At 43.3% G+C, this 24903-nt stretch overlaps 1 protein-coding gene across 5 annotated transcripts in view; it reads left to right on the top strand.

The window, feature by feature from the left end:
• LOC126996134 (uncharacterized) overlaps window positions 1-14233 on the top strand; it is a 230932-nt gene extending 216699 nt beyond the window's left edge. For 4 of the 5 annotated variants that reach the window (XM_050856342.1, XM_050856344.1, XM_050856341.1 and 1 more), the window contains 6 exons: window positions 1721-1946; window positions 4321-4488; window positions 5934-6026; window positions 6689-6854; window positions 7067-7193; window positions 7643-14233. In XM_050856342.1, coding sequence (XP_050712299.1) covers window positions 1721-1946; window positions 4321-4488; window positions 5934-6026; window positions 6689-6854; window positions 7067-7193; window positions 7643-7804 — 942 coding nt within the window. In that variant the 3' untranslated portion in view covers window positions 7805-14233. The remainder of the gene's footprint in view (window positions 1-1720; window positions 1947-4320; window positions 4489-5933; window positions 6027-6688; window positions 6855-7066; window positions 7194-7642) is intronic. The other variant, XM_050856345.1, reaches the window with a different exon arrangement.
• Window positions 14234-24903: the final 10670 nt, after the last annotated feature.

The following is a 24903-nucleotide window of genomic DNA, read 5'->3' as shown; positions in this document are numbered from 1 at the left end:
GTCCTCATTTTGCACTCCCTTTATGTGTCGTTGAGAATTTCCTTTCATTTTTTCACTTCTGCTTCCCTTTTTCCTATATAATGCATAGTTTTTTCTCTTTTTACTACATATTTCTCCCTCTTTTCTGCTCGTCAATAAAAAATTGTTCCCTATTATACTTCCCATTTTGCTTTTCCTTCCCTTTATAAATCATTTTCCTTCCATCCTACTCCCCTCTTCTGTAACTGCCATTCTTCTTTTCATCGCCTCCTCCTCTCTTATCTTTTACTCTCCCCATCTCTATCTCTCTTCTATGATGCTTTGTATTAAAATTGTACTCCTCTATCTTACTTCCAATTTTCCTTTTCCTTCCCTGTATAAGCAATATCCCTTTCTTTTTCCTCCCTTCTTCCCTGCCTGCCTCACTTCTCCTCTTTGTCTTTACGTCTCTCTTACTCTCTGCTTTCCTTATCCTCTCTTCTCCCTTCCCAGGTGCTTAGTAAGAGTTATTCACAATTGATTATAACCCTGAAGGCTGTAAGAGATGTTCGGAGAAATTGCTTTTCCTCAGTGATCTTAGAAATTATAATAATGATAATGGAATGGAATACTAATGAAGGACTACCTTTGTACTAGTTTTTTGCATTAATTAGCAAAATTTAGACTTGATTTTAGGATATAAGTATGTATGATTATATGTGTATGTATACATGATTTCCCTCTATGTTTGCAACACCTGTAGCATGTGTCTTGTATATTCTGCATTACACTTTTTATTATTTTTTTGTATTTTTGTTGTTTTGTAATTTTTCACTTGTGTATTTACTCTGATTCTCCCCTACTGATCATGTATGTAGCTTGTTATTTTGTGGTGCCTGTTGTCCTGTAGATAGTTCATAATATACCTTGGTTTCTCTTTTTTCAGTTATACATTAAAATGCTTTTCACACACGCCACACGCAAGAGTCAACCTCAGCCCCTGCCAGTAGTATGTGTGTTTGTTACTCAGCAGAGTTGTGTTTGGGATTGGTGGTCAATATCTGGAACTTTGTCATGGCTGCTTAGGTCTTCCTCCCCTCTTTTTTTTGCCTGTTATAATTGTAAGCCACTCTATTGTATTGGGTTTTAGATGGTGTTCTCTGTGGTAATATCTTGACTTGAAATTATATTGCTTAATTTTCTCTTTCAATTTAGTTCAGGTTTTCTTTATATTTGTATATTGCATGTTATCTTTTTATTTTGTGTACATACCTTTTGCTTATGTAAGGAGGTGAAGTTATGAGCATTGGCCTCCTGCTTATCAGTGCTGGTGCCTTGTATCTCATCAGTGTTTAATGAATATTTTTGCTTGAAATATTCATGATGACTTCTGATATATGTATGTAATACCAACTGATGCAGAGAACTCACAGTAGGGTTTTGAATAGCATCAGGTTTATAGGAAACAAGCTCTTGCTGTATGAATTCAAGCCACCTGTTATTTGTAACCCAGGGGCCACACTATTTGATTATTACTTCTGTAACTGTGTTACTCATTGAATTTATAATTATTTTTGTCTAATGCTTGTCTGTGTCCTGCTACACCATCTTTTGTTGCATAATACAGTGATAGTGCTATCCAGAACGCTTCTGTGCATTATCTATTATTGTCTAAGGTTTGAATTGATGAATCTTAATTTTCATAAAAGTATTATGACAAACAGTGTTGAGACATTTAGTCCTGACAAGGCTTCCCCAACAGGACATCTCCAAGGACTTCGAGAGGAACCTGACCCCCAAACAGTGTGCCGTGCTGGAGGCTGCCCTGGACACCATCAAGCAGTACTTCCATGCCAACGGCAGTGGTCTGAAGAAGAACTTCCTTGACAAGTCACCTGAGCTCAAGTCCCTCAACTATGCGCTGTCCCTATACACGCAGACCACGGACACACTCATCAAGACCTTCTGCTCCACCCAGACCAACCAAGGTAAGGTGCACACACTCAGTGGCTCAGGGCACAGTTTGAATTTCTGTTTTTTCACTTTTTCTGACAGAATTAAGTGTAAGATCAGCATCAATTTTACTCTCTTTTAATGGTTATCTTTTCTTTCTCATCATTAATTGTTTTTTGTGTCTCAATCTTCATTTCAGTCTGTGTATCTCAAAACTTCTCTCTGATTCTTTATCTGTGTTTGTCTTTGTCTGTCTCTTCCTCCATGTTTCTGTCAAAAAGATCTGTCAGTGTTTTAAATGTGCATGGGTGGACTTGGTAATATGTACAGACAAAAGAGACTGGTGTACTCTGTGTGTAATAAGTTTATTTATTACTTGTGTGTGCCACTTTTCACCCAATTCCAGGCTGCAAAGAACAATATATATGCCAATTCATGTGTCCCAGAAGCGCATTAACCCTCCAAGGCAGCAAGACAGTGACCCCCTATCAACATGTGTGATGAGTGTTCTTCCTTCTCTCCCTTAGCCCCTCTTCATTCCCCTTTACATGTCACTCAAAAGTACAGTGGAACAGACACACCTCACCACCACAAATATTGTATCTTATCTTCCCCTTTTTTTTCCTCTGCATCTGACGCTCAATATGAAACACGAGCATGTCTCAGCCTCTGATACTCAGGCACCTTTATGCTTCCCACCACTGCTGTGTTTCATCCTGGCTTGGTGGCTCCCAGCTTGACGCGCAACACACTAGGGCTCTCGCATATCTAAGGCTCCCACAGCCCCAGCCGAACCCCAGGGCTTGCCTATGAGACACATTTGGGGTGAGGGAAAGAGTCACATGACTGTATTGGTGAGGTGTCAAGTATGCCTCATGCTTGCCACTGGTCAGTGTGGTGTGCAGGAGGCTGTGTCAGGGGAAGGCAGGCTGCTGGGTGCCTCAGAGTGCCTGTGATGGGCCACAGGTATTTTGCTGCTGATCCTGTTGCTGTTTGTAATTCAGTCATCCATAAAAATGAATTAATTAAATATTGTCTGACTGGAAATCATTTTGTGGCCTTTCTAGTATATAGTCATGCTGATAGACGACAGCCCATGATGCACTTGCTGTGTGAAGATACTCTCAGTTTTGGGAACAAAATGGTTGCTTTGAATACTTTGTGATTTTACGTTTCTTTAATTTTGCTTTGCCAGTTTTTCCACTACTATATACATAATGTTCTCAAACATTTACTCATCTTGAAAGAATTTAACATCCAAGCAAGAAAATAAGGCCATTTCCTCAGTTTGATTTTTCACTGTTAAATACTGAGGCAACACACCCACACCAGTGGTGGGAGACTGCCGTGGGAGTGTAAACACGTAGTACCTCACACAACAGTGGTGCGCTACATCAACACTGTGATGTTGGAGTACACAACTAACATTTCCTCAGATATTCATAAAAAGTATACACATGTATGCTGAACTAAAACAAACAAAAGTACACATGTGAGTGAATATCAGGTCCTTAAAATATGGCTTCTTTTCTGTCACATTGTCATCACATTTCCTAATGATTTTTTTACTCATCTGTTTTATGCTTGTAATAATCTGACTCAGTTTCTACGTGAAAAAATCACCTTAATTAATCAGTTTTCTTTTATATGATAAATGCATTCTTTTTGTGTTTTAATATTTCATGAATTGTCCATTTAATCAGCTCAGGTATTCCACCTATTTGTATTTGCATTCCTTCATAGATGTAACCTACAAAATGCATTAATGATGCTCACACCGTGACACATTCTGTGTGGACTGTGTGGGGTGTATTAGTGTTTTTGTCAGCAGAGGATTTGGGTCAGTGGCAGACTACCTTCTCTTACATATATACATTTATGTTTGATCATAATTGTTGTGAAATGAACCTTTACCACTAGGGAAAAGGCTGAAGTTCGCTTTATGCTGTAACATCAAGCTAATGGTGGCTTTAGTCCATAGTGTTCAAGACTTCCTTTCAGCAGTCTGCTTACAGTACCTCATCATTTCATTTATGCTAGGCAATATTGATTCATATTGCTATTCCCTTATCAATAAGCAGCTTTATCCTTTGAATTAGTCATTGCTTACAGTATACAGTCTTTAGTGGTATCTCTTATTTCTTAAGGAAACTAGCAACATTATCAGAATAAAGTTCCCATCATAACAAATTCCCTTTAAATGCTACAACAGTAAATAAGGTCATTCAGTACTCCTAAGCAAATCTTTAGGCTGAGAGAATTCCTCTTAAAAAATAAGAGAGTTCACTGCTGCTGAAGTTCCGCCCTGCAAGCCTAGCGGGCGAGCAGACTAAAGCCACCGTCCAGCCAGACCATTCCCCCAACCCTGGGTCTGGCCGCACTACATTACTCCTCCCTTCTTCCTCTAAGTTCCTGCAAACGACAGTAAGTTTCCTGGTAAGAGCAAGAAAAAGAGAAGGGAACAAGTGTCAACAGAGGAGGAGGAGGGTGACGAGGAGCCGGAGGCGGAGGACGATACCGATGACCCAGTTAAGGCTAAGAAAATCCGAAAGAAACTGAGTATGAGCGATAAGCGAGGTAAAGGTGGAGGGTCGGCAGTGTGCACAGCCAAGCCTCGTCTTCTAGCGAGTAGCGTCTCCTTAGCAAGAACAAAGTTTACTAATACCTTAGTTCACATGAGTTCGTAAAGCTGTCAAGATGAAAAATTCACTCTTTTCGTGGATTATTCACATTCAGATATTTCTCATGGGCCATTTTGGTGCCATGCTTGAGTCAAAGACATAGACTCAACCTGTGCCCCCAAAATAATCTACTCTGCTTGTTGTGGGACTGAAACTTTTGTGACACTTCAAGTAACAGCTGAGAGTCCCAACGGGTGGCAGTAACTTGTGCTTATTCTGGGGCTCCCCATCACAGGCCTGGTGGCACCCTGGAGTAAGCTGTGTCCCATCTTGGGGAGTTTGACAAGAGTTTACGAACTCAGTTTAGTGAGAATGGCATCATATCTACTTAGCGACATCCGTAGAGTTCAATATGACATGATCCATAGAGCATCTTGTGATCCAGCAATTCCTTATTTTCAGCTTCATTCTATTTCTTCCCCTTCTCCAGTCACAGTCAGAAATGCATTTAGTAAACTCTTTTATAAAGTGTAGTCCATTTTTCACAGTAGATAATATTTTCTTGTGAAGAAAATACTTCAGAATTGAGTGGAAGCCATCATGTGGCTTCCCCTCAATGCTCACTTTTTTGTATTAGTCAAAGAGTCATGAAAGCCAAAGCATTTCTAGTTGTCCCTCTTCAGCCTCCTCAGTCACATGGGTCCTCAGTACAGTCCCAGTGTGTACCCAGAAGAGACATTTGACCTGTCATGTTTTTGGCCTTGTGTTTTCTCTGTGTCTCCATCCCTTCCCCCGGAGCCATGTAGACGGTGTGACCCTGCCAACGGTGTCTGGCATGGTGGTGCATGTTGTCCATTCCTCCGTGGATGTGTTGGGATGGACCAGTGTGGTGTGGGTGGTAGTGGTCGGTTGTCATGGTGTAGTGAACCTGATTCCCACCTCTCCTCAGCATGATCTGTTTTTGGTAGCATTGATAGGATATAGCAACACCATTATTTTACATAACAACTTGAACGTCTGTATTATCTCTGCTTGAGGCCAGTAATGATATGTTTCTTTGGCTACTGATCGTGACATGCCACATAGTTAATGTAAAAAGCACAAATAACATTACAGTATATTTTGCACTGATATTTATATATTGTTTATTCTTTGGCATTATTCCTTTTGTATTCATAAGGTACAACTAGTGAGATCAAAACGTTATGAGCATCTTTTCAACACTCAGTCCTTATACTTTTACATCAAACCTGACAGAGCAAATATTCATGCAAACAAGAGACAGATCTTTCAGCAAACAGACCCGAGTCAAGATGTTTACTGTGCTGCAGACATACATCCCCCTGTCCTCCCTCCTCCTATCCTTATCTCCTCACCCCCTCACTCACATCTCGCCCCCAGGCTCCACAGAGGAGGGCACTGTTGGGGAGATCAGCATCCAGGTGGACCTCTACACCCACCCAGGCACCGGTGAACAGCGCATCAATGTCAAAGGTGCGCCACAAGACAAACCTTTCTTGGCGTACTATGGGAATTGATTTATTAGTTTAACCCGGTAGCTGCGGGGATCATGTTTCTTAAAGGCCCCTCTAAACGAGAAAAATGAGAAAAAATCATCACTCACACAAACCATCTCATAATATATATCAATGCATTTGTGATCAGTTTATGCATCATCTATTTTGGGGGGTTTATATCATGGCAAAAATTTGGCCTATCGCTGCTTCCAGGTTAAAGTCCCAGGGTAATAAGACACCTCACCAAATGATTCTGACCTCTCTGTTTTGGGACTCATTTACTACTCACTATTTGCAGGAGCAGCCCCAGCATCCTTTTTTGTTTCCTCTTTGTTTTTTTGCCCCTAAGCTACCTCCTTTTCTGTAATAGTAGAAAAATACTCACACAGAAAGAAGCATTATGTTAAGCTTATAAACACCCTGCAGTACTCATGTATAAGTAAGGTTTGTCCCCTCAAAGTCAACCCTCCCCCATGCTATGTAGCCTCAGACCATTGCAATGACAGGATCTATTGGCGAAGATCTATTAACATATTTAGAAAGAAGTATACACCCTTGCTTTTGTCTCTGTTATGTAAATATAGGCAAATTTTGAACACTCATTTTATGCCTGTATGTAACCCCCATTTTCTCCCACAGTGGTGGCGGCTAATGACCTTCGGTGGCCAACTACGGCTGGCGGCATGTTCAGGCCCTTCGTGGAGGTCAATCTTATTGGCCCTCATCTGGCTGACAAGAAGAGAAAGTTTGCCACCAAGTCTAAATCCAACAGCTTGTCGCCCAAATACAATGAGAGCGTTCAGTTGTGAGTAAACAGACGGATCTTGGTGTGATTTAGTATAATCTTATGATAGAGAGAGAAGAAAGAGAGAGAAGAAAGAGAGAGAGAGAGAGAGAGAGAGAGAGAGAGAGAGAGAGAGAGAGAGAGAGAGAGAGAGAGAGAGAGAGAGAGAGAGAGAGAGAGAGAGAGAGAGAGAGAGAGAGAGAGAGAAAATACTCATCTTGCATCTCTTTCAGCCTGATTGGAAGTGAGGAGGGTCCTGAGAGCTTTGAGCTGCACATCTGCGTGAAGGACTACTGCTTCGCCAGGGACGACCGCCTGGTGGGGGTGGCGGTGCTTCAGCTGAGAGATATTGTGGACCAGGTGACTCCATGCTTTCCTTTCTTGACATTTATCGTACTTGTATAAAAGTGAGATTTTTAGCAATTTTTATTGTGCCATGTTTAAGGGATCAATGCTTTGTACTTTTATGTAGTTGTTTCTATGCCTTCCTTCCCCCTTTCTTGGCAGATTAAGGAAGAAAATTGCTATGTAACTATGTATTGTAGCATGAACATTTGTTTCCTAATAGTTTTTCTTTTAAGAATATTTTCTCAATGCTCCGTCTTACTTTCACATGAAATCTCACTGAGAAAACATTTATGCAAGCAAGACATCAGTGTTTCCAACTATTTTTAGTTTTGTTTCCATTCTTAAATTATTTAATTTCATAAGGCTACCACCTCTCTTTCCTGAGGCATAGATTTATGATCATGTTGCTGTGACTGCCATTTATTTTTCCCTCTTCATTGAATGCCTGCTGCTCTTCCCAGGGTTCATGTGCAACGTGGCTCTTCCTCGGCAAGCGTTGCCACATGGATGAGACCGGCTGGACGGTGCTGAGGATCCTAAGTCAGCGCACCAACGACGAAGTGGCCAAGGAGTTTGTGAAGCTCAAGTCAGAAGTGCGCGGGGAACCACCCATCACACAGTAAAGCCATGGCCAAGTCTCTGCTGGAGGATGACAGTCTCGTGTGACACCCGGTAAAGGCAGATGACATCACAATCCTGAGGTTCCTCCACCGCTGGCAATGATGGGAGAGATATTTCCAGTTTCAAGTGAATTCTCCACGAGGGGCTGAGTGAACCCCATGACCCTCAGACATGGCTGGAGGCCCCACAGTATCAGGGAGAAGGACTGGGGCCCTCCCAGTGACCACCCCTGCGGGATCACAAACGTCCAAGAAAACCTGACCCGAGTAAGGCCGTGCATGGCCACCGTTGACCTGGAAAAATGTAAGCACAAATATTTCAGTTAATTAGAACAATTACTAACACTACTAAATTTGGGGGAGTAGTTTGATGTGTTCTGTAGTGGATTTGAATTACTAACAGCAAAAAGTAGTACAGTAGAGGGTCATGTGGAGTAATGACACTGGGAACGACCCAGTCACGAAGTGGCTGTCAAGGAAAATCCTCAAAAGAGTTGTCATCGTTGAAATTGATCCAGTGCAGCCATGCAAGGCTTGAAAAGGGAACGTCTGTGATACAGTATTGTGCATGATACCCTGGACCTCACATGTGGGCCGCCACGAAGGTCATAGTCAATAAGTGCAGAGCTACAAAATATTAATCCATACTGTGTGTTCTCATTTCAGTGGAATACAAGTCCTCTGCTCTTCCAGAAACCTTGTTTTAAAGTTTGTAAAATAGTATTTTGAATTATTTGACAATGGTGGTGTTCATTCTGTATCATACAATGCTGGTAAGATGTACAACACACACGCCAGTCCCTCTAACATGTCGCACTGGAGGGAGAAGCGGCCCGTAGCTTGTGGTTTCAACTTGGCGCGTGTCGTGTCACTGTCCCATTTTCTGTGGTGGTGTGAAAGAAAGTGACTGAACCTGAAGATCAGTTCCCATTTGCTGTTAAGTGGTCATAGTGTGAGTCTGCTGTTTTGTGCTGCATTACTCCTTACTTCTCTCTGAGTGAGAAAATAATGGACATTTGAATTCATCACGTGGTTTAAGTTGTGAGCACAAACTATTATTTTTCTATGTGATTTTGGCACATATTACCAAAAGGTGCACATTCATATTTCGCCTTGACCTCAGATTCAGATTCAACAAGCGTTCCATTGTACATATCATTTTACCATTAGGTTAGTCCTTGTCTGTAATTATGGACAATTGGGTGATTGTTACGCGTTTTCCTAACTTTGACTGATTCTGGCCAGCTGCATCGGACTTGGGAGAGTTAGTTGCTATAATCTGTGACGTTGATTGTTCCATTAGTCAGTTAGTGGTGCATTTATTTGTCCCGAGGGGGGTCAGGGGGGGCAGGACCCAGGAGTGCAGGGGTGGGTCACTTACCTGCCCACAGGTAATGGGTCAGGTCACCAGGTCACCTTCTCCAGCCTCCCTGTGACCTCCTGCAGGGCATTTGTTTGTTGCTAGTTGGTGTCCTAACCAGTGTGTGCATTTGTACCGCGTGTGTGGGTGTGCGTGTGTTGTTTCACCTGGACTATCATCAGCATGTTCTCCTAGCCAACAGGCACATATTGTACCTGTTAATATGTACACTAAGTAATTGGCACGATGACGCCTCCCTGAGGGGCGAGTAAGAGGGGACCACAGGCGGCTCACCAGTGGCGGCGCGTCACAACTCAGCGTAGTTAACCACAGAGTTGGATTTTTAGTTGACCGCATCAGGTATGGAAGGACGAAACCAAATAATAACAAAAACAACAAAAAAAAAAACATTAATGAGCAATTTTGGTACACAGAAAATCATTGGAAGTGGGAGGAGAAAAACTTAAGTGTCAGACATATCTTGCTTTTCTGTTTGTTGGGCATTCAGTGTTGATATTACTAATTGTTTTTGTGTGTAAGTGGGTCGGGTAGAGTAATTTTCTATCACAGTTGTTATCTATGATTAATAAGAGTTACCTAGTGGGAGGATTAACTCGTCACCAGCGGCTCATATCCGTAGTCAATAGGAATCAGGTTAAACATAGTGCAAAGTGGTGGATTTATGAATTGACTCGACTAACAACATGATACTTGTTGCAACACATTAGAACTTATATATATATTTTAAAAGTAGTAAAGGAAAAGCAAAGTTTTGGGGGAGTATTGATGTCAAATGCAGTTCTCATGGAAAGTGATACTGTTTGAGAATGTTTGATTGGGTTAGAAAATGTTTGCCAATTCATGCTCACCATTCCAGTTTGTCTTTTTATCAAGAAAAAAACTCCTCACAAAACTTGAGCTGAGATATGTAAATTGAGCTGAGCTACATAAACTAAGGTGAAATATATAAATTGAGGTGAGATATATAAACTGAGCTGAAATATAAAACAAGCTAAGATATGTAATTTTGAGTTAAGAATTCAGCTGAAATATGAATTTTGAGTTGTGATACAAAAAATAATTGTGGTCAAACTAAAGATGAATGATGAGCATGCTGTATTTTTAACAATAACTCATATTCATACTGCATCCTAATTTACCAGAGGTGCTTTGTTCCTAATATGATTAGTCTAGATGGAATGGAGTTATGGATTGGCAAACATTACGTATTGTTCTGCTCGGTATTCCTCTGTCTATAATTGAGTCATGGCCATGTCTCCCTCCAAATATCAAGCAGAATGCACAATTTCCCTTTTGTGTCTTGACAGTTGCTTATTGACCATTGCATGAAACACCATAATGAAGATATTTATTAAAAATTAAAAGGCAGGGCAAAATGTACATGGAATTCTTGATATCAGGAGGCATGTATCTGACTCAAGCATGAAATAACATAATTCAGAGTCCACTTTCATCGCTTGAAATCAGGAAGCAATAGTCTGATTTGCTTGAGGTTTGGAGAGAGAATGGATCATGTCACTCAGAGCAGAGGAAGGGAAAGCGAATGTGCAAGAAGCTGTCTGTAGCATTAATATGAGGGGCCAAAGAGTGTGGAAAAGAAACAGCAAAATTTGTTTGTATTAAATTGTTACAAGAATCACATAATTAAGCTGGTACATCAACATGACAAGTGAATGTAAATGATTGCAACTTGTATATACCTAGTTATTGGTAAATTTGAGGAAACGTGACCGATCATGAATAATGAAAAATAGATAAAAATGTCAATTGAGAGGACTACTACTATTACTAGGGAGGTCAGTATATTATATCTCTTTGGTACAAAAATTAGTTTAGGCTTGTTTTCGTTGAGGCAGTGATAACAGGACAGAGGTCTTGGATTGAGAAGAAAATGGACCAAGGAAAAAATAATGAAGTTTTCTTGAAATAAATCAGTAATGAAGTTTGCCTGGAGTGTCAAAGGACTAAGTGAGGTCTTGATCATGATAGTGACATTGAGGCAAGAAAAGAAATGAATAACGAGAGGAAAGACGAACAGATGCCACTTCTTAACGAAACAGAGGAAGCTTATCATGACATCTGATGAACTACAAAAAAGCATATAAACCTGAAGGAGTAAATAAATATGTAAAGAGTAAATATGTATAAAAAAAAGGGATCAAGGATGTAACCTAACTCTTCTTCCATTTGTGTGTACATAGTTGTCTTATAACCCACTGAGGGGAGAGGAAAGGAAGTATTCAAAGGACTACTACTACTACTACTACTACTACTACTACTACTACTACTACTACTACTACTACTACTATTATCTCCTATGCCCATTCTACTAACTGTACTTACACAACTCTATATTCATTAGTACTACCACTCCTATGCCTACAGCTTCACTAACTATACTATACTACTACTACTACTACTACTACTACCACCACTACTTCCACTCTACTACTGCTACTACTTCTCTTCTACATTTATTTTTCTCTTTAAGCATAAATCTACCACTAATTTTCATTTTTACTACTATTTCTACTGCTACTACTACTACTACTACTACTACTACTACTACTACTACTACTACTACTATTACTACTGCTACCACCAGTCCAGTAGTCGGTTTCCTCCCCCACGTCTCGGGAACACGCTTGGGACACAGGCCGTGATTAAGTTTCCGCCGCTCCGGTCTTGTCTCGTCCCTATGTCCCTTCCCCTGAGTTCATTTTTTTGTAATTGTCACCCCTCCTTGCCTTCCTTCCTATATACTGTCGAAGAAAACGTGCAAGTGATTGTGCCTCATCAGCTCGTCCGCTTCTATATATATACGTACGGATGTCCCAAACGCGTCTCCTTCCTTATCCTCATCCCTCTCCATCCCTCTCCGCCTCTCCTCCACGCTCCTGAATATAAAACGTAAAAAACGGATCACCATAAAGTTACGTACTCAAGGTCTTGTTTCGTGTTGGCATGCTGTTTCCACCTCCATAAGACGCGGCGTTGAAAGAGCAAGGTGTTCGAGCCCTTATAAAGTAGTGAGAGACTTGTATAAGGGTATTTGATTCTCTTGCCTATCAGCGTTGGTCTTTAAAAAAATTATAAGCTCTAGGATTTTCATCATAACACCTAACTAAGCTATACTTATACTGCAGCATACGTGGTGTGTCGGTCACTAGAGATGTGTGTGTGTGTAAAGTATAAACTAAAAAATAAATACTAACGCTACTATACATAATATATCACGAGACACTCTATCAGGAACTTTTTTTCGTGACATCTCAGTTCAAAGCTTCTTGAGTCATTCCACTCATCTTGCTGTACATAATGTCATTTTTCATCGTGTGTGCGGTATGAACATAGACCATTACCTACTTGTTTAATCTGCCTTTCCCAGCACCTCTCTGCTTTTCTCCTTCGCCTCTCGCTCCGTATAAATAGTATATATAATCCGTCTGTATCGGTCAGATCGTTTATTTTTCTTTGGTGATCGTATATTCTCAGACTCGCCTCAACACTGTCTTGCTTATCTACGTAACCAGCTCACCCCCACACCACGTCCCGCTCTTTCTTCCTTCCCCGGCAAGTGTACGAGTAGTAGCACCTTTTCGCCCCCTTTCCAAAGTCTCGCCCCGCTCTGTCCTCGCCCCACGCCCCGCCCCGGCTAGTTGGTGGGTAAATGGCTTAAGTTGAGGAGGATGGCGGTCTTGTCCCTAGCCTCCGCCCTCCATACACACACACACACACACACACACACACACAACACAACACAACATAACAAAACACACACAGATAGATTGCTAGATATGTAGATAGATAAGTTTACTGATCACACACACACACACACGCACACACACTGTACCACACCGCACCACACTCAGATATTTTTGACAACTTGTGTGCCTTTCAGTATCATACTAGACCTCACAGCGTCGGGTCAGCACCGCTTTTAGTTGAATCACCGGAGACACACGCCAAGGCCAAGGCGAAGGGGAGTGTGGGACAGGAAAATAACAGATAAAAATAAAAAGGTCACTGAACAAGGCAGGCTATAAATATAACAAATGACCCTCGCTACTTCAAATCTCTGGTCAGACCAATAAAATTTTAAGTAACTGAAAGACCAGATGTAACCCCAAGTCCTTCTTTCCCTAATGGTTTGTGTTTTTCAATTGCTATTCCGTGGCAGCAGTGCAAGGGTAAACAATTATATTCTTATTTTCATGTCCTTGAGGTGGGAGTAAAGACAAGTGGATTTTAATGGTTGCTGCTTCGAGTGTGTGTGTGCTCTCGTGAGATTTCCCTGATGAACTATATTATTCTCTCAATATTTACCTGTCTATCTCAATCTATCTATCTGTATCTGTCCATCTATCTAATCTCTCCTGTATGAAACACTCCACTGCGTCTGTCGGTCAGCTACATGAAGGGGGCATCACAGACTTGCATGTTCAGATTACTTAAGCAAGAGCAACAATACAATAACAACTCTACCAATAATAATCTTAACTAAGCCTTGAGTGTAAGTACGTATAATCCCGCTTCCTCTTCGTCTTATCTGCTGGTGGGTTCTCTCACCTGCACCGCTTGCCCAGGTGTCTTTCCCCCTCACTGGCACCGCGGCTACGAAAGAAATACCAAAAAATAAACCAACCAGACACACCGTTCTTCAGTTCGACTTCTCTGACTTCGTATCATCACCACAATGTAGAAATGCTGTCCTCTCAAGATTCTCGTCAGATTTTTCTTGTTAATGTATGTACGTATGTGTGTGTGGGACTGAAGGCGTAAAAACTATAAAAAATAATACCAAAATGGGTTCAGTTTTTGTGTGTCATTTCCGTGCGTGAGTTGTCGGCTGCCCCGCCACGCTTCGTTTTCTTTTCGACAACAAAGATGTGTGTCGGCTGCTCCTCGCCCTCTCGTCTTCACAGCCCGTGGTGAATGGTTACTGGCATTTATATTATTATTATATCATATTAATTCCCAAGTGACTCGTAGTGATGTAGTGGGTTTTGTTAATATTATTCCTCTCTGAAAATAAAGACCCTTTGAATATATGTCTTGACCTTTGTGTATAACTCCTTACTAATCTGTCTGTCTATTTGTCCGCCCATGTCAGCGTTACTTAACCCAGGGTGCTGAAACAGATTTTAGAGGGTACTGGAGGTGGTTGGCAGTGAAATAAAGTGTTGCAAGTTTACCTACCTCTTTGGCACTGCAGTGGAGAGCTAAGTTCTGAGGAAGTCTATTTTCAAGAAAGTTGATTTCTGAGGGAGTTAATATATGAGGGAGTTGACTTCTGTGGGAGTTGATTTCTGAGGGAGCTAATATCTGAGGGAGTTGACTTCTGTGGGAGTTGATTTCTGAGGGAGTTAATTTCTGAGGGAGTTAATTTCTGAGGGAGTTAATTTCTGAGGGAGTTAATATCTGAGGGAGTTAATTTCTGAGGGAGTTAATTTCTGAGGGAGTTAATATCTGAGGGAGTTAATTCTGAGGGAGTTAATTTCTGAATGAGTTAATATCTGAGGGAGTTAATTCTGAGGGAGTTAATTTCTGAGGGAGTTAATATCTGAGGGAGTTAATATCTAAGGGAGTTAATTCTGAGGGAGTTAATTTCTGAATGAGTTAATATCTGAGGGAGTTAATTTCTGAGGGAGTTAATATCCATAGCATAGTCATACAATCATCGTTCTACTCTATTTTCTGCCTGTTTTGCCTCGTTATGACATCTTTCATCCCAAATATTTAAAGAATGAACAAAAAAAGAATCATTCAACTATTCTTTTACTTAATAGATCTGTAGCAAGTGTACTCCATGTATTTAACCAGTTTATAGGTTCCGAGGTGCCAAGCCAAATTCAAAGGGTGTTGGGCTGGCTATACCTATCTATGTACATATACCCATGGGTCGATTGAATAGCATGTGAGCAAAATCTGTTGACATGGCGTGGGTGTTCAATATTTTTTTTGCTGACTGTACATGGATGTTGTGATTAGGAAAGGTGAAGTAGCGCTGACCGGTGGTATGTGTCCTGACTAACACCTTTGTTGGTTGTTTGTGAGACCCACTAACACTACTAACTGATGCCGGTAAGTAGATTCGTTGTTTTATTGTGGAAAAGTATTAAAAGTAGCTGTAAAGTATTAAAAGTAGCTGTAAAGTAGTAAGAGTAGCTGTAAAGTAGTAAAAAGTATAGCTGTAAAGTAGTAGTAGAAAGTAGCTGTAGAGTAGTAAAAAGTAGCTGTAAAGTAGTAAAAGTAGGAAAGTAGGTAGGTTGTTGTAGTCTTTAATCCGTACCGTACTAGGGACGCGTATACGCGTCAGCAACTTTGCTTGCAGGACTAGCGACGCGTATACACGTCGGGCTTGCTAAACACTGTTACAGTCGATGTAGCTGGTTTATTTTTGCTACAGAGACTGCTGTAGACAATGGCAACACTGCGCGAGTGCGTTTGCAGCATTGGCATTGGTGAGTAATGAAAATAGCGGACATGAACACTGAACTAGTTGTTATATGTGATATTATTCGTAAAAGAAAATACGACACTCACTCACTCACTACAATGTTTGAGAATAAGTGCATCGAAGACTATTATTGAGGCTAACGTTGAAATTGTTGACGGCCCTCGTAGAGCGCTGCATCAGCGGCGGAGCAGGGCCTGAAACCTCATCAACGGTAAGGGTGGTATTATTCAAGCTGGGGGAGGAATCACAAGCCACCTGTGACATCAAGATCAAGATCAAGAGCAAGTGTAAACAATGTCGCTGCAGTCCATTATGCCTGTTGCCATATGGCGATAGACAGTGAGTTTGAGGTTTCCTCATTTGAAGAAGACGTGGGAGGACTCTCAGACTCTGGCTCGGACAAGGATTATGTGCCATATGAGGATAAAGGCTATATTGAGCCGCCTTTGTAACACGAGATTCTACTGTCCTGAAAATTCTGAAAATCCCACACTTATACCCCATGAAATGGTGCTCTCTGGAGTATTCTACACCTGTGTGCAACAAAAATGGGCTACCTGGCCTCTATCACTTGTCAAATCCTCCATAAACCATCGATCATGTACAGGGGCCGTTTCCAGCCACACCGTGGTAACAATTTATGGAGTTTTGCGAAAAGTAGGTCTATGACATGTTTTTTTCTTATTTTTTCCACTTTCACATCACATGGAACATTTTCAAGATAAAAAAAATCTAAAATTGGCCGGTACTGGGCAAGCCAAAAATATTTAAATCGCCCGGTACCGTACGGGTTAATAGTGTAGTGACACGACTTGCCTGATGGGCGAGCCTCCCATAACCCACTTAGCCAGGGGGGTACCTCTTTGGCCGACTGGTAAAGGAGTGGCTCTCCCGTTACGCTGGTCGCGGGTTCGATCCCTGGCGCCGGCAAACCTTTCCTTGTCTGGATTAATTTCTCGTGTTTCGTTACACGCGATGATCGTATGGGAGTGTTGTAAAGAGAAACATTCGGGCATTTCAATAGCAGCATAGTACTTTTAATGGTAAATCTTAGGAATAGCGGCTCCTAGCGGGTGCGCGTTTAGGGCACGGTGTGGTGGTAATTACGTTTCTAGCACGTACGACGGGGTTTTGACAAGCGGACAGGCGTGTTTATGTCACAAGGGGTGTATGTTTCCACGCTGGCCTCACGATTTCTTCCAAGTCGATGGGCGATGAGACTACGAGCTCCGGGGTGAGGAAAGGGAAGAGCCCGCGCGGAAAAATACACCCCTAGTGACATAAACACGCCTGTCCGCTTGTCAAAACCCCGTCGTACGTGCTAGAAATGTTGTAATTACCACCACACCGTGCCCTAAACGCGCACTCGCTAGGAGCCGCTTTTCCTAAGGTTTACCCTTTTAACCCAGTAGCAGCGACGGTCCAAATTTGTGGTTTTACCATGTACCAGCGACGGGCCATTTTTATTTTTTTTGTCATGATAAAGACCCCCCCAAATAGATGATGCATAAACTGATTACTAATGCGTTGATATATATTATGAAATGGTTTGTGTGAGCGATGATTTTTTTTCTCATTAATTCGCTTAGAGGGGCCTTTGAGAAACATGATCCCCGCAGCTACCGGGTTAATATCACTACAGTTAATTTTACATCATTATCATCATCATCATCATCATTGTGCCTTTAAATTTATCCATACAGTCATTGTCATTACTGTCATCATCATTCTTGTGCGCTTATTTATTTTCATTATAGCGATTTTTATGTCTCCATTGTGGCATTCTTTATATAATCATTACCATCATCACCATTATCATCCTCTAATTTCAGTATCACGCATTATACCTTTCATTGAATTCTCTACTTTGAAATTGATAGTTACACGTTATTTAATTATCACCTCTGTCATCATTATTATTACCATTATCGTCAATACCACCGCAAGGAGTATGAGTATATCGATTTTAATCATCCTAATTGACCCCCAAAATCGTCTGTAGTCAAGGGATCAGATAACCATTGCCATTTTTTTTTTTTATTTTTTTTTTTATTACCTCTCCGCCTATTGCGCCGGTAGGCTTGCTTGAGGGGCCTGGATGGTATTCGGCCCCAGCTTGTCATGGCGCAGGCAAGTGTTTATAGTGGCGCCATCTTCTCTTGGCTCATGCTGTACCCCCGGATTCTTGGACGGTTTCCTCTAGAGTCCGGGTTGATGGGTGGTCTTCAGGACAGCATGTGGGTAGTTTTAAGCCACTCGGCGGTGACTGAAAAATCCGAGGTGGTAGCGTGGGGATTCGAACTCGTGTCGTCCATCACGCGGTGAATGTGGGCCCAGCACGCTACCACTTCAGCCACCGCCTACCCGATAAACTCGTACTCAGAGCATAGTATTTACCGGTTTCTGACGCCTAACTATTGCCAAGAGACATCAGAATCTAACTCTTAACTATAACTATAAATGAGTTTCTTTATTGGGGCCCAGAAGACAGTTTGGGGGTAGGGAGTCGGGGAATATAAGCGGCTGAGTACGACAATGTGGCAATGTTGGTTCAGATGCACATTAAGCTTCATATACCTCTGGACACTCACAGTTGCGTGTTCGTCCTTGTTTCTCGTCCTGCATGGGAAAGAGAAAACTACTATTAAGGTTTCATTACCTCCGGATATTCACTTTGGGGAACTTTCCAAGCTGCTTCTGATAGTGGGCAGCACTGTATACTTGTCCTGGTGTCAAGTTAGGACGCTTTCGGCTCACAGCTAATATTTTAAAAGTCCAAAACTGAGATTATTCGGCTTCTCATGAGCATTTATTTTCACGTTCATGGTGTAGAACTCTTGTCAGTCTATCCCGAAGCCTATAAAAAATGTCCATGGAAGTACCTGCAACCTCTTCGAAAGCCTTATACTATGTAGGTGTGTGAACCCCGGAAAGTTTGAGAATAGGGCCCAAAATCGCTAGCCTCAAAGATGACCAATAAGTAAAGTGCTGCCCTCTGTAAAAGAAAGCCTAATTGGAAGCCTTTCATTAGGAGCGACTTCTCATTTCCTGGTTTATAAGCTAACCTAAAACGGAGGGATCAGTGCAGGCTCATTATCTCGGGGTATCCACAATGAGCCGCGTTTTCATCCCTTGGTCTGCTCATGAAAAAGAAAACGTTGGCCAACAAGATAATGAGAAAAGTTAAGCCCTGGTGCTCCCTCCTTCGTCTGCATGATTTGTGTCGGTAATGAGAGAGAGAGAGAGAGAGAGAGAGAGAGAGAGAGAGAGAGAGAGAGAGAGAGAGAGAGAGAGAGAGAGAGAGAGAGAGAGAGAGAGAGAGAGAGAGAGAGAGAGAGAGAATGGTAAAAAAAATAAAGGAACGTCTGAAATGCGTCTTATTTCGCATTAGTTTTAGAGAGAGAGAGAGAGAGAGAGAGAGAGAGAGAGAATGGTAAAAATAAAAAAAAGGAACGACTGAAATGCGTCTTCTTTCGCATTAGTTTGAAGCAGAAGAAGGAGGAGAAGAGCCGGATGAAGCGAGGTGGAATGAAGAGAGGGGAAAATGAAAGGAAATAAGGAAATAATGAAACTCAGTCGTATTCCCTGGTGGTTCACGGAGGAGCTGGATGTGAGTGAGGTGGAGTCAGTAGGAGAGGAAAATGATAAGCAAACAGAAAATATATTATAGTCATGTTCTCTGATGGTTCAATGAAGAGGAAAAGAAGCATAGAAAGAGGAAGAGAAGCCGGGTTGAGAAGAGAAGAAGAGGAAAAACAAGAGGAAGAGCAGGAGAAACGGATTGGGAGAGAGAGAGAGAGAGAGAGAGAGAGAGAGAGAGAGAGAGAGAGAGAGATCAAGGCCGATTGGTTGCTTCAGTTTACCGTCCCCAGCCCGAGCAGTCGTGAATAGGCATTGGAGTGGACTTAGACCTTTAGGGGATTACTGGGCCTGACTGGGACTCCTAACTGATGGAGTTCAAAGCCCCTTATCATCAGCTAAGTCTTCTGATTGTTGAGGATTGACCTGGTGGTGTGAACTGCCGCTGTCTCTTCACCGATGACTCACTATTTTTATGCCTCAAGTGACATATTCTCAAGGCTTTAGGTTTTTTACATTAAATGTTTCTAAAGCCCACACAGGAAATTAGTCGGGTTCTTTTGTGTGCTTTTTACATTCATGGTGCAGGAGCTTTGATGGGTTATGGCTGAGGCTTTTGAAACTGCCCCTGGAGATACCAACACATCCTTTACGTAAGCCTCGATCAATTAGTATTTGTTTGGGTATACCCACTCGGCAAAATATGGTCATGAGAGCTTCAGCCACAATTTGCGTCACAATATTCTTGAGCGGCACTGCTTCTGCCCAACGCGTGGCAAAATCTACAAGCGTAAGAATATACCGGGAGCCATCGCTGGCTCGGGGCTCTATTGGCCCCACCAAATCTACCGCTACTGTCTCAAAGGGAGAGTCAATAATGGGCAGTGGCTGTAAGGGAGCTGGCTTTACCCTACCCCTATCTATAGTCTTTTGACATACATCGCACGACCTCACAAATCTAGCTACCTCCTGGCCTGTCCCTGGCCAGTAAAAATGTGCTTGTACGCGAGCGAGTGTCTTGGCTCTTGTCATGTGACCGCCTAGAGCAGTGCTATGACCTAACTTGAGAACAGCCTCTCTGTATCTCGCAGGCACAACTAACTGCAATTTCTTTTCACCAGAGGGAGAGATAATCTGCCTATGTATCAAGCCACGCTGCTTGATAAAACTGACGCGGTTGTCGTTCAGCTGAATGACACTGTGTTCCTGTAGACGTTTACGTACGCCTTGCAGGGTGGCGTCACTCTCCACCTCCTTCCTTATGTTCTCGCTGTTAGTTAGATCTCCAGGAGATGTAACCATGAGAGGCCTAACAGTACTCTTACGCTTAGCAGCGGCTCGTGTCACTACTGCTGCGCCAATCTGAGGGTCACCTTTTCCTTGTACCCTTTCACTTTCCCAAAAATCCTCTGGATCCAACACCGCGTTAGGTGTTTGAGTCACTGCATTTTTACCCACCCCGTTAGTAGCTCTGGAAATGTTGCCAATCACTAAATCATAGAGCAGTGTTTCGAGTGTCACCGCCATGATCCAGCCTGTGTAATAGGGTGACTTGACTTTTATCTTGACTTCAGGAGCTATCACTGGCGCGCTATTCAACAGCCATATTTTTCTCCGTTCGCCTGTAAATTCATGGCTCCTAGCTAAGCTGTGCCTCAGTGTACAAATGGTAGAACCACTATCTCTCATCACCGTAACCTCTCGGTCTCCTACCCAACCTTTACTCAAGTTCAATCGATCATCGTACTGATTTGTGGCTGCTCCGGCCAATAGTCATTGATTCTGCGCCTCATCGCGATACTGGCCGTTCACGGAAGGCACATGTGGTGGCGAACCCTGCTTCCTACCAAAATTCCCATGCTGCGTTACACCTTCCTGCCTTACTGCAGCATTTTTGTGCCACTTAGAGTAGTTCCCCTGATTCGATCGCGGCCCATAACTTCCAGTCTTCGGACGAGGTGCATAATTTTGGTTATTTTTGGCTGAAGGCCACGCGCGGCTAATCGCACCTGTGGTGGCGACGCCGGAAGCCATCTTTCTACCAGAGGCATCACTCTGCATGTTACTGCTTTTAACTACAGGCTTTTTCGTCCTACCGTAGGCCTCAAAATAGGAATTAGCCATTTCCTTCATAACTTCCAATTTCCTCACCTTGTCTATTTTGAGCCTCGTGACTAATTCATCAAGGCAGGATTTTACGTACTGCGCATGCAATATTAGGTCCTTCACACCTTCAACTGTTTCCTCAGCACCGTCTTTCTTGAGCCATTGCTCTAAGTACCCCTTGAGGCGAGCAGCAAATTGAATTGCTGTCTCATCGTCATTTATGGAGGCAGAGGAAAACTGTTTCTTTAAATCATCAACTGACATTCCATAAGCTGCCAATAATGCCTCCTTCATATCCTTATACTCACGAGAGTCCTCATCCAATCTATGAATCACCTCCAAAGCTTTACCTTCAAAAAGACTCATGAATTGCACACGCTTGGTGACCTCATCATACTGCATTAAATTAGCTGCTTCCTCAAACCGCGCTATAAATATCTCATTCTTGTCACCTTCCTTGAAATGATTAAGCTTTAGCTTTTGGGAAACAACTTTATTATTCTGAGAGTTGGTACCATTCCCATTATTCGCCGCTAACTCGGCCAATTTAACTGCATGGGCCTCCTTTTCTTGCTCTCTCTCAGCTTCCAGTTTCCGTAATTCTAGCTGGTGTTGCTCCCTTTGCCTTTTTCTCTCTTTCTCTTGCGCTGTGAGTATGTACTCTTTGGTTTCCTTAGCATTTAACCCTATCACTTCTTCCTGTTTCCACTGTGATATAGACATCTTGCTAGATAAATACTTCACGAGCCTAACAGCCAATACTTCTCCTATGAAGTGTGAGGTCAGGTTACTCTGTTTCGGGCGCCAATTAATGTGGGGTTTTTGAAAAAGGTCTGGAATTCTGAAGATCTCAATGTATTCTCAGCAATAAAAGATATAAAACAAATTATCTGAAAATTACCAATCCCTCCCTTATCCACCAGTCCCATTACCTGCCCTTCCTCTCTCCACCAGTCCCATTACCAATCCTTCCCCTATCCACCAGTCCCATTACCAATCCTTCCCCTATCCACCAGTCCCATTACCAATCCGTCCCCTATCCACCAGTCCCATTACCAACCCCTTTCCTATCTACCAATCCTTCCCCTCTCCACCAGTGCCATTACCAACCCTTCCCCTCTCCACCAGTGCCATTACCAACCCCTTTCCTATCTACCAATCCTTCCCCTCTCCACCAGTGCCATTACCAACCCTTCCCCTATCCAACAGTCCCATTACCAATCCTTCCCCTATCCACCAGTCCCATTACCAACCCTTCCCCTATCCACCAGTGCCATTACCAATCCTTCCCCTCTCCACCAGTGCCATTACCAACCCTTCCCCTATCCATCAGTCCCATTACCAATCCTTCCCCTATCCACCAGTCCCATTACCAACCCTTCCCCTATCCACCAGTCCCATTACCAACCCTTCCCCTCTCCACCAGTCCCATTACCAACCCTTCCCCTATCCACCAGTCCCATTACCAATCCTTCCCCTATCCACCAGTCCCATTACCAACCCTTCCCCTCTCCACCAGTCCCATTACCAACCGTTCCCCTATCCACCAGTCCCATTACCAATCCTTCCCCTATCCACCAGTCCCATTACCAACCCTTCCTCTATCCACCAGTCCCAATGCCAATCCCTCCCCTATCCACCAGTCCTATTACCAACCCTTCCCCTATTCACCAGTCCTATTACCAATCCTTTCTCTATCTACCAGTCCCATTACCAATCCCTCCCCTATCCACCGGTCCCATTACCAACCCTTCCCCTATTCACCAGTCCCATTACCAATCCTTCCCCTATCCACCAGTCCCATTACCAACCCTTCCTCTATCCACCAGTCCCAATGCCAATCCCTCCCCTATCCACCAGTCCTATTACCAACCCTTCCCCTATTCACCAGTCCTATTACCAATCCTTTATCTACCAGTCCCATTACCAATCCCTCCCCTATCCACCGGTCCCATTACCAACCCTTCCCCTATTCACCAGTCCCATTACCAATCCTTCCCCTATCCACCAGTCCCATTACCAACCCTTCCCCTATCCACCAGTCCCATTACCAATTCTTCCCCTGTCCACCAGTCCCATTACCAACCCTTCCCCTATCCACCAGTCCCATTACCAATTCTTCCCCTATCCACCAGTCCCATTACTAATCCTTCCCCTTTCCACCAGTCGCGTTACCAACCCTTCCCCTTTTCCCCAGTCTCAATTCTATGAACAAATGTGGCTGGCGACTCCCTTAGACTTCACACAACATGCTCTGTATCAGGGGTCATCACCGTTTTGTTGGGTTCGGGGCACATTTACTAATCTAAATATAGTGAAGTGCGTCAAATCTACCCTCCCCCTCCTCACACACATACGCAGCTCCGTAATGCCTTGTTAGCGCGCTTAACTCACAACCGAAAGTTTCCGGGATTGATTCCCGGGTGGCGGCGTGGAGACTTATGGGTAGTCTCCTTTCACCCCCCCCCCCTGTCCATGTCCACTCTGCAGTGAATGGGTACCGGGGGTCAATCAGGGGTTGTGTCCCTCCCTCGGAGTGTGCGTGTGCTTTTAGATCCGTTGCCATGAAGCTCCAAGCTCTTCTAGAAAAGGTTTTAGGTGGCGATCGTGAGTCTCACACGTGATCAGACTTCCAAGGCCCCGTAATGATGCTGCGAGGGCTCCATGGTGACCACTGCTCTACAGCGTCTGCGTAACCCCGTTTTTCATCATGTGCAAGAAGTCTCTCCACTGTGAAGTAAATCAGTCGTGTTGCTTCCGCGCCTTCCGTGATCCCGCGGCGTCTAAACAAGCTCTCTTATTTAGGTCTGTTTCGTGTGGGATATTACGTTAAAAAAACTTTTTTGCCATACTTTGTCAAACGAAATAGTAATTTTAATCCCGTAGACGTTACTCAACAGTCCGTTGACTTTTCCTCTCCCGAATGCGGTTGGTGGTCAAAAGTGTCGGATCTTTGGATACGACTGAAGCATCTCACCCACACACACCCGGGAGGCCGGACACAACCTTCGACAGCTGGGTGGACTGGGGACACGAATTAAAGGAGACTGCCCATCCGTCTTTACTCCCCCTGGGAATCGAGCGGGGAAGCTCTCGTTTGTGAGGTTGGAACTACGCGCGCGCGCGTGTGTGTGTAGGATTGATCGAATTTAGCTGGAGCAGCGTCTGTGCGTCCCTCCTGAAAAGTTGTATCAGGAGAACCGTGTCCTTGTTATTCCTGTTACGTTTGTCTCTTGAGTTTAGGTGTGTAACCTAAATCTCCCCGGGGACCCGCTAACACAGGCCTTGTTTACCTGCCAGACACGTCCATTAGCCGCGTCGTGATATCCCGGCGTCCTTGTCACCCAGTCTGATACGGAGGCGTGTGACTCGCTAAATGAAAACAACGACGAATCCACCTGCTTCCTCGTATACTTTCTCCTGTCGCCCCACCTCAGGAGAGTGTTGAGGATCATGCTTCAAACACCACCGTCTACTGTGCTGTGTTTCTCGCCTTCATTAATCCTGTCGCGCGTGTGTCTGGCCTTGCTAACGATGCTCCGCTGGGGTATACTAACACGGGCCTCATTTACTTGG

This window comes from Eriocheir sinensis, chromosome 9, assembly GCF_024679095.1.
Source record: "Eriocheir sinensis breed Jianghai 21 chromosome 9, ASM2467909v1, whole genome shotgun sequence".
Lineage (NCBI taxonomy): Eukaryota > Metazoa > Arthropoda > Malacostraca > Decapoda > Varunidae > Eriocheir > Eriocheir sinensis.
Note: the sequence above shows the minus strand (reverse complement) of the source record. Positions and strands in the feature narration are given on the sequence as shown.